Below are 10,900 nucleotides of genomic sequence, written 5' to 3'. Positions count from 1 at the left end.
TTGATTGTGAGATGTGTTTTTTTGATCGATTTGATTGTGAGATGTATTTTTATGATCGATTTGATTGTGAGATGTATTTGTATAATGAGATAATTCGATTTGTGCATGCGGTGGTGGTGGCGGCGATAGGAGCACGACGGGAGTGGCGATGGCAGGAGCTGCAGCCGAGCCAGCTCGTTTATTTTTTTTGGCTCGGGAAACCTTTTTATTGCCGATAGGTCACGAACCAGCACTGAAAAGAACTTTCTATGCCGGTTCTAGACCCGGCACTGATAGTTATTGACTATCAGTGCTGAGTAAAGAGTGTCGCTTGAAAAACCGACAGTGAAGTCATTTTCAACCGGTACTGATCTATCTTTTTGTAGTAGTGAAGGTCACATCCCTGGATCACGTAGCTGATATGCATAGAATTCAATATAACGATATCAAATACATACTTTGAATAAAATACTTACCTGAAAAGAGGAAAAGATGTTTTGTGGATAAGGATTCACGACAGACTAGCCAGGCAGAAGAGCCTACAGTAGAAGAAACGAAACATAGCGGAACAACCTAATGCCACATGCAACTCGGGTGCGGACGCGAGCTTAGAGTTCTTCTCTTTAAATTCATCTGATTTGAGGTTGATCTCCATCTCAACAATCTGAAAGCAGCAACACTGAATACGAAAAGTACTCAATAAGTCATATACTACTTTAAGATGTTGATAGATGCATAAGGGATGACTCAAGGATAAGGCTTTACAGGTTTAGTTTTAAGTGTAAAGCAACTTATGCAGGTATCTAGTTATATTCTCTACTGTAACTTTGAAAACAGTCTAAACAAGGTAACAAGGTATATCTGAGGGTTCGATCCTAGGAGGGGCTACACCTCGCTTCGTAATCTCTATTATTGTGTCTGGTGTACCTCTAGTACTATACAGCTTCTGACAGATTGAGCCAGCAACCTCATCACACGGACATCTAGTCCATACACTCACTCATCAAAGATACACACACCCCTAAGTCTAACAAAGTGAGGTCAATTCTTTGCATGTCCATGACCATAGACGCGGCTATTTGAATAGATTTACACTCTGTAGAGGTTGTACATTGTACCCACGTGATATGCTCAACCTCTAACCGTTGCAAGCAGAGGAGCAAATCATAAAGAGACACTTCATTCACATTTCTGCAGAGGTTGTACATTGTACCCATGTGATATGCTCAACCTCTAACAAACCCACGTGATATGCTCAACCTCTAACTATTGTAAGCGGAGGAGCAAATCATAAAGAGACACTTCATTCACATTTCTTTGCCGGGCTTTTCTACGAGATATCCCAAGTGCTCTAGGTCTTGTATTGAGTGCAGTCCCCCGATGACCATCGGCGTGGCTGGGGTGGAAACTCCTTCACGAGTATCTAATGGATGCTTGTGTTCTCGTTGGACACCCGACTCTCCTAGTAGGATGCCCATCTTGGTCAAGAGAAAGAAAAGTCAAGTTCTGCCCATTCAGAACGCATGGTTGCACTGGGATGGCTTAGCATGACGAACCAAGATTCAATGCTTATATGGCCGAGGCAGGCATCTTCAATTGCCAATGAATACCACTAGGTAACTCAAGTCCCCAAGAGCATCCTCACCAGAGGATTACTCTATCTGCTCCTGCCTAAACAATTTACACACTACTCGTCATATCCCGCACTATATCAAGGATTTCACATTCACCAAAGATTTGTGGCATATGAGTAGAAAGGATTAAACAGTGAAGCAACATCTTCAAAGAGATGTATTCCACTAGTGACATCCCCGAGGAGATGTATTCCTTTCTAAGCATGCTAAATATTATAGCGTCATCCGACGTTAATATAGATAATGACATGTAAATCCTAGGATAATATGTGTTGTGGATACGACATTTAAGGCATGACAATTGTTTGGTAAGATTTAACTACTACAAGTAGTTTGGAAATAGCGTATGCATAGCACATGTGATAATATGTCATGTTTTTAGTTGATCAATTTAGATTATGAAAAATATGGGTTCAAAATGATCAAGGAGATATGACTTGCCTTGATGAAGGTCAATTCTTGATTGATCTTGTCATTCGAGTCTCCTGAGTTTTTCATTATTGGGCCTCGCCTTCAGTTCCTTTCTTGCGTTCTTGCTTAGATTCATGGCTTTGAGCCTACGCAGATTAGCAATGAAAAGTGCACAACGACTAAGCAAAGGAACACCAGAACAAAATCAAGGGAAACATCAAAGCGAAAGAAGAATAACTGGGAAAACAACGAAAGCTAACCTAGCAGAGAGATGATCGGCAAGTCTTAGCTGTGCGAAACTAACACATAGAGTCTAGCGGGGTCATTTAGTGAAGCTGGGTCAAGTTGTTAATCCAGTTATTGCATTAACTTTCAGAGGAAGCCTAATCAAGTCATTGACAACTAGGTGAGCGTCTATTAGCTTAATTATCAAAAAGCGATAGTTAGAGTTTCTCTGTGTAGCTGAGTACATGTGTACAGACATAATTGTATGTGTGATATTTACGTCTATATGTATGTGAGCATGTATACATACATACGTAAGTATAACTCTAGGTGATTATATGTATATAAGTGTCGGATTAACATTCTTATTTATAGCACTAAACGATGGTTATCTAGTAATTAATCTTAAGTATCAAGTGTTACTTAATTGCCACTCTAATTAAGCTATAAACTTGTTACGGCAAAAGCATACATATAACTAATTAACTAGGTTAAATTACTTTATTAATCTAATTAATTATTTATTAAAAGGGTAATCAATATTTAATTACTAATGTTAAATTATTCTATTATATTCTAATTATTGGTATTTATTTATCTAGTAGCTATACTTATTAATTTATTATATTACTTATACTACATTAATATTATAGCTTAAGGCATGAATTAACAATCTATCATAAGCATTAAGTAAAAGATTAATTCTGTAGTATTCTAGAAACTATTATTAATTAATTAAGAAGTTAATCCTACAATTAAGCTAGGAATTTAAATATAAGATTATAGCCACTTAGATGATTAAACTATGAATTTATATCTAAATTTAAATAGTGAATTATTAACTCTCAACATTATGTATTAAAGACAAAATATATTCCTAGGTTAAACGCTACGACAAAATAATTACCGGACAAGAAAATTAAATAAACTCCAAAAATCATAAGATTTGGTAGAGAGATAGATTATGATTTTAGAGAAATATCAATGAAAGAACTGCTAAAATCAGAGTTGAAACGGAAAAGATATGGCTCTCATAAGTTTTGTCAAAAATAGAAATTCATGGAAAAAGAAAGGAGGCACTATTTCATGGACTCGCTCCATAGAGTTTGTGAACCGGAGGGGGTTGGTGAGTGGAGTCCGAGGTGGACTAGGCTAGTGGACTTGGTTTGCAACTTTTGTGGACCGGGGTCGGTGGCGGAGGGTGGTCCGCGGTGGACCAGGGTGGTGAACTTAGTCTGCGGCTTTTGTGGACCGAGGTCAGTGGCGGAGGGCAGTCCACGGTGGACCAGGTCAATGGACACAGGCCGAACGGTTGGTGGGGCTCACCCGTCAGTGTGTGTTAGAGAGAGAGAGGGGGAAGATAAGGATGGTCGGGCTTTCGCCCGTGCGTGAGGCTTAGAGAGAAGGAGCAGAGGAGAGGGGGAAGACCGGAGGGAGAGAGAGGCTGGCCAAATGGAAGGGAGCCAGCGGAGATGGGGACTCACTGGCGGCTTGCGCGCACGTGGAGCTTGCCGGCGGAACAAAGGTGCAGAGCTGACAGGGAAGGCGAGCTCAGCGGTGGGGAGGAGGACCGGTCCGAGCAGCTCACCGGTGTGGCTCGCCAGTGGGGTCTCGATGGAGGGACAGCTAGATCCGGTCGGGCCAAGGTTGTGGTGGGGCTCGCTGATGGCTTGGAGCCGGGCAGGCTCAGTAGCGTGCCGTTGGGGGAGGCCAGAGCGACACATGGTGCGACAGCGTGGCGTGGCGGCTAGCGAGCAGCGACACACGTAGAACGGTGTGGCACTGGCCAGTGGTGCGACCGGGACAACACAAGCGGCGGCGCAGCCAGCGGAGTCTGAGACAATGCAGTGTGGCGTGACGGCGGTGGCTCAGCTAGAGACCGGGCGGCGGGAGGATGGAGGCGCGGCGTGGTGGCCTTGCACTGCGGCGGCACAGGAGGAAAACCGGACCCGGGCGGTGCGGTGTGCAGAAGCAGAGCGCGGCAGAGAGATGGTCGGTGTTGGTTTTGCTTGGAGTTTGCGTGGTGTTGCGTGAACTGATATTGACTCAAGTCGGGAAGGACTTTTGCTCGAACTCTATTATTGTTTGATTCATGTGCAAGTGTTGCTCGAAGGCGAACGTGGTTGATGACGGATCGACGAACTAAGTTCAGGGAGGAACTGAGGTTCGGCGACTAGGTTCAGAAGGAACTGAGGTCGTACGAGGATGTCATGCGGGACGTTCGAGCTGAGAAAACAATGCATATGGAGACAAGGCTTCGCGATGGACACAGGTGGCGATCTGATCGTGAGATGACGTGAAGACTAATTCGTGTTCAAGTCGGAGCATGCACGAGGAAGTCGTGTGGTGGCTGAACTTGAGATAAGAGTTAGTGTCGGAGATGGACCTTGAGTTGTTTACGTATATGCATGTATGCATGGGAGATGTGCATGTATGATTACATAAGAGTTATTAGCTAATTAGCTTAATTAGCGGAAGTTGTTTGTCCTTCTGTGATTAAAGGAGGATAGAGACCAAATTAAATACGACAGAGAGTTGTAGTTCGATTCGGTCACGTTTGTGCGTGTGGCTACCCTATAAATAGAGAGGTATGTTATATTGGGCAACAGAGCACAAAACAGGGCAGCACAACGCAGTAGAGGGATAGAGAAACTAGAGAGAGAGAGCTGTTTTGGAATTTTATGAAAATCTTTATTGGATGCTTTGGAGAGGCATCTTGTAAACTCATCTATGCAATGAAAATCAAGTTTCATAAGTTGATGAGTTACTGATTCAGAATTTTCTCTCTGTTCTATATTCTGTATACTTGGTCTTGATCTTCAATTAATTTTATATTTCTATGAAGTTTTATCTTAGTTTAATCCATCCAAAACCTTGATAGAATATCTAATGTTTGATTTGAGAAAATTTCGAGTAGATTTGATTGATCTTGAGTAGCTTTTTGTCAACTCGACTAGATTTTGATCTACTCGATTTTGATTGACACAGTATTCTTTGACTAGTAATAATTCTTGATCCACATATCCGATTTACTCTATTCTTATTGGGTTAGTTTCATATTTGAATCTAGTTTCTACTGACCAAAATTGAGAGCAATCCGATCAGCAGATCTTTCTCTACATCGTTTTTATTAGAGTTTGTACAATCTGTTTCAAGTGAAATACCAAGTATAAATCGAATTTAAATTTGTGTGAGTTAATTTTTGAATTTGGTTTCCACAATTACTCACTTCTTTGATTGGGTATTTTACCCACATTTGATCCTGCATTATACTAATCATATGCTACGGCATTGATGTTTCAATGTACACTTCTACTGAGCTAGTTACACCGGCGGCAACTCATCAGTCGATGACTCGGGCGCCTCCTCCGTCGCAGCTTTCGGCGTCACCTTCGGCAGTGGCGAGATCACGCACCGGCACATCGGGCACGTCCGGTGCGAGTGCAGCCACATGTCAATGCACTCCACGTGGAAGATGTGCTTGCACGCCGGCACCTGCCGCACCATCTCGCCGCCGCACACGTCCTCCAGGCACACCGAGCACAGCACGCAGCTCGCGGTCGCCGGCTCGCCGCGGTCGCGTTCCAGTGGGCACTCGTACACGAACGCCGGCGGAGCGTTCTCTGGCGCGAATGCGCAACCTGGCCTCGCGGCGCCAGCCGCGGTGACCGTAACGACCAGCTCTGCGCTCGCGGGCCGCCCGCTCCGACGGAACCACCTCTTGGGCGCGAAGCAGCCGGCCACGCTGAGCAGCATGGCGGCGAGGGCGGCGAAGGCGAGCGCCTTCCAGACACTGACGGAGGCGGCGAGCACGCAGAAGAGGAATATGGACACACAGGCGACTGCGATGCCGTAGAAGGCGTTGTAGCCGTCGGTCTCGACGTTTTCGTCATAGCCCTCGACGGAGCTCGCCCGGAGCCTCGGGTACAAGTTGAGCATGGTGATCGGTGACCGTAGACAGGAGTCGTACGAAGCTGATTCTTGTGCTTACTGCTTACTTGGTGCTAGCTAGCTTGAATCTGTGTGGAATGTCGAACATTTCCGCGGCAATTTATAGTGTTCGCCTTCAGGGGTTTGGCACAAGGTTCTCTAGCGTGTCAGCTGCTGCAGTTTGGTCAATTTTTTAAGAGCAAATCCAACCAACAAACATTCAGGTATTGATCATGTTCTTGTTACACGTGTGATACTTTATCGGAATGAATAATTAGTGGACTAAGTATGTGCTTAATTATTCCTACCACACGGCGGAACTGAGAGCTACGGCGTTGCCCTGACGTGTTCACTCCGTGGCGTCCGGACGCCGGCTACTGGAACTGCACGGCCCTTTGTTTGCACGACTTAAGAGGTACGTAACTGACGAGCAATTTCGTATCCATTCTCTAATACCGTGTGTCCTAGGAAGCATCGAATCGACGTAGATTTGTCCCTTAAACAAAACATGGAGGTATCTACTGAAAATATACCCTATTGATGTTGCATAAGCGTATGCCACGTAGGATTTTAGTGATATAGGGAAGAGAAAGTGATCAGAATAGGTGTTTGATCTTTTAAAAGGTAATATGATAAGTTAATTTGATAGAGTTTCGATATTGATGATCCAAAAGTTCTGATCAAAGCAGATTAAGGACCCTCGTGATCACTACACCACTACTTTATGATTATCAATTGTGCCAAGATATAATTGATCTCGTCAAGAAGGTTTTTCCTTTAAACGAATCGAGAACACAAGCAAGAACAGGTAGATGTAATCCGAATATTATTGATTACCAATAAAGTATTCGAGTTAAGGTTCCACAAACCGAACAAACGGTTAAATTATTTAAAATAGAATAATTTAAGCAAAATCCAAACTTAAACTACGATGTCTACTACATTTATAGGGAGACGTAAAGAGGTAAACCTAGAGTTATACAGCAGTGGATAGAAACATACACAATCTAGACTTCGAACCCGACACGATTACCAGACTCGATAAGGCCCAAAACGAGTGACGCAACATCTTATTTCTTCGACTCTGATTAAGTTATAAGGAATATTTAGTTGACACCAAATCCATTAGAAAGAGCTCGTAGTAAGCTTTCCAGCGAGTTCAAGATCGACTTAATTGGACTATATATGCGAGAGTTATGTCCGTTTTACTAGCATGGTGTTCTGAGATTCCGAACCGAATTTGGAATCTGACTTGAGCTCGACTTGGCCTTCAAGCGAAGATGTCCTTAGAGTGATGACGTCCAGATGAGCTTGTGATGTTTTTCTCATATTTCTAAACATTAAAATATCACAAGAATTTTGTAGTAATCTATAAAAAAAAAGCATGAACAATAAGAAACAAGTTCATCTAGTGGTTTAATTATCACACACCTGCTCTTGTAATTGGTCCTTATATGATTTGAGGATTATTAGCAGTGTTGCTCGTATTCGAAGGAGTGATGTCCTTATCAAAAAGGGATGTGAAAGAAGGAGGTTTTCACGAAGCAATGTTATTATAAGCTAAAATTTAGAACTATAAGACTACTCACACACTATTATATGAGTTGTTATTGTCATGCAATTTATAATATTTATTTGTTTCATACATAAATTAAGAAATTATAGAGTTACTGTAAGACAGCTGAATAGACATCTCATTATAAGAATTGTTTGTTAAATCGTTTAAAGATCACGTATCAAATTATAAAGTGGCCTATAAAACGCTACAAATATACTTGTCCTTACCGTGAGTCCAGTAAATCACGAACGACGACGAATTTAAGTGAAGCTAGACTTTCCCATGCACAGTTTTCCTCAAATGGAGTGATTAGGAGGGAATGAAACAGGGAAAGAAAAAGATGTATTTGAAGAGCATTCTGAAAACTTGTATTGACATTCTTAAAAGATAGAACTTGTATTGACATTCTTAAAAGATAGAACGAATACAGAAGCACCACAAAACAACATGCTTGGAGGATTTTATTTTATTTTACTCTACTAGCTAGTTCTCAAGGTGACTCGTCACTCCGGAACCTCATTGATTAAAGGGTTACTGTCCTCCCGGGTAACTCTGTAACCCTGTTGCTGGTACCTAGGAGCAAACGCACCAAGCTCGTCTCCCCTGTTATTCTTAAGACTCCAGGCTGCCTCCCTTGAGATGCGATACGCGTTGGCGATCACATCCACCGGCATGGCGCGTAGGAAGGAGTTCTTTCCTGCGATGCGGCTCACCATGGGATTTGGGTTGGTCTTGAAAGCAATGTACTGACATCCCTCGTGCCTTGCTTTCTTCAGAACGGCGAAGTGCTGCGGTACGATTAGTAGCTGCCCTGGACGAAGAACACCATTGAACACCGTCTTTCCATGGTTACTGACAACTTGAATTTGAGCACGCCCTTGGATCATGTACACCACGCTGTGAGCGTTAATGTTCCAGAATGGTGATAGAAGAGCATTCTGCAGTAAGAAGTAAAGAGCAGAGAATTTTCTCATGTATGAGAGAATTTGTTCAAAGGAAGCATGAGAAAATTGTTAAAAAAAAAACATATCAGAATAGTTACCTGGTATAGGTTGACTCTTGTCGCGCTCATTTGAACGAGGCTGAGCTGGTTGTACTTCAAGCTATTGAGATGTGTTATCCTCCCGGCTCGCGGGTTGTAGGTATCAGCACGATCAGGGTTTCCAATATTTATCCGTGCCTGAATTGCGCAGAAGTCCTCCTCCAACCCGTTGAACTGACCCATTCTCGGTTGCTGTTCTTCATGGTCTTCAACTTGTTGGTATTGCGCTTGCGCTTGTCCGCGTACTTGTGTCATAGTGGGTTTCAGAAACCGAAGGCCATGCTGCACGCGAATGATCTCCCCCCTTTGGTCATTTTGACCTTGTAGCCTCCTAGCTGTCTCTGAGCTGATGCTTAAGGCATCACTTAGTAGCTCAATGTTGAAGCCACTGAATATGTTTTGCCCAGAGTGCTGTTGTTCGATCGAACTTCCTAACATCTGTTGCCCTCTTTGATTGTTTCCAGCCAACAAGAACTCCTAATCATCACAGGAAAAAATAATAATTCAAGTACAAGCAATAAATTTATATCAATATACTGTGTATTGGGTACTAGTTAAAAAAAATATAGTTACCTTTTGTCTTGGTGCAAGCTGATTAGCATTGTTGTTTACATCGAAAACATATACTGCAACAACCGGGGAATCTCCGTTGTTGTAGAACCAATGCGCAACCCCAGCTGGGAGCACCACAACATCTCCTTGCCTGAATTGGTCGACTTTTTGGTGCTCGTCTCTAAATGCTTGGGTCTGTGATTGACCTTCAGCAACATACGGTTGGAATTGTTGCTGGTAAGTCGCTGGGCAACCAGGAAGGGCCAATCCCAAAAGACCTCTGCCTGCAATTGAGGATGAAAATATGAACTCAAAGATGCGCAAGTTTGGTTGGCACATGGAAGATCTCAATTATCAGATGCACAAATATAGCTATCTGCTATGATGATCTTTCTACCAACCTTGAATGATGTAGACTAGGCCAGGAGCATTGGTGTATCTTGGTACCAAAAGGCCCTGAAGCTCAATAACGCGTCGAATGACGTAGACACCTGTACACTGGAACTGTTCATTGTTCTCATCAAAGTACTCTGTAACCCCAGCTTCCGACCTTACTTTCCTAAGTGGCTCAAGTGCTTGTAGCCTATCAAACCTGCACTCACTAAAACCTCCCTGACGAGGAGTTTGCCATGGATTGAGACCTGAACTGAACAATTGTGCCATAGAGCCATGGCACAAGAGGAGACAAAAATAGAAGGAAAACCGAGAGAAAGTTGTAGTCGCCATAGCTACTTGAACAGGCTAATGGAAACTCGATTGATGGGATTTTCAAGACATACAAGATGGCCTTTATAGTGAAGAAAAGCTGCTTGGGATATGAGCCATGACGCATTTTGTTCATATCTAGACAAATGACACCTATGATGCGTGCTTTGGGGTCCAAAGAAGTTTGTACGTAGAGATAAGTTAGCCTCACAAGGTAAAACCATGCATATCAAGAATCAAGCATTACATGCATTTACTTTTGGAGAAATACCAGTGGTGCTTGGTGAGGAATGTATATATATCCATACACTTTAGAGGTCTCTACCTCGCAGGGGTTTATTTGTTCTTGCCCTCATAAAGTTACTTTAGAGGTATTTGTTACGTGGCATTACATCTTTCTCTCATAAAGCTTCTGTACTGGATAAGTTAGGTTGTCCTTTACAATAACAACTTTGTAAGTTTGGTGCATCATAATCTAACTTTACACCACATAGAGTAATATAATGTAGATGGATGTAAATATTTGTATTTATGCTATGTGGTTGGCGTCACTTAATACTTTTTTGAGAATATTTATGTCATGAATAATCTATCACACCTTAATACTCATTTTCTAGTTTATTTACTTCACGACTAATCTATTCCACTCATTTAGCTATTCTAGAATATTTCATTCTGATAATGTTGCGCAGTGAACCATAGCTTTATGCCTTACTTGTGCCTATCTCTTATAGCTAAGTGCAAGTGTGTTGCAACGAAACATAAATATTAGACACAGTAACATCAATCATAAACTCAAGTTATGGAGATGTATATGTGCCATGGGTGCATCACCGAATGAATACGTCAGGAGCGATGATGTAG

General features: G+C 42.5%; 2 protein-coding genes across 2 annotated transcripts; both read right to left on the bottom strand.

Annotated features, from left to right (window-relative positions):
• Positions 1 to 5,573: 5,573 nt before the first annotated feature.
• LOC133920823 (RING-H2 finger protein ATL80-like) lies at positions 5,574 to 6,188 on the bottom strand. The gene has a single exon (XM_062365385.1). The coding sequence runs from the start codon at positions 6,186 to 6,188 to the stop codon at positions 5,574 to 5,576; it is 615 nt and encodes a 204-aa protein (XP_062221369.1).
• A 2,052-nt stretch (positions 6,189 to 8,240) lies between these two features.
• Positions 8,241 to 10,057, bottom strand: LOC133923183 (glutelin type-B 5-like). Its single transcript, XM_062368612.1, has 5 exons — positions 9,733 to 10,057; positions 9,353 to 9,615; positions 9,026 to 9,256; positions 8,780 to 8,971; positions 8,241 to 8,675 (listed from the first exon to the last, which is right to left on the bottom strand). Exons 1-5 carry the CDS (start codon positions 10,055 to 10,057, stop codon positions 8,241 to 8,243), a joined length of 1,446 nt encoding a protein of 481 aa, XP_062224596.1.
• Between the last annotated feature and the right edge of the window lie 843 nt (positions 10,058 to 10,900).

The sequence above is a fragment of the Phragmites australis genome, chromosome 6 (assembly GCF_958298935.1).
Source record: "Phragmites australis chromosome 6, lpPhrAust1.1, whole genome shotgun sequence".
In the NCBI taxonomy this organism is placed as follows: domain Eukaryota; kingdom Viridiplantae; phylum Streptophyta; class Magnoliopsida; order Poales; family Poaceae; genus Phragmites; species Phragmites australis.
The sequence above is the reverse complement of the archived record's forward strand: the minus strand, read 5'-3'. Positions and strand labels throughout refer to the sequence as shown.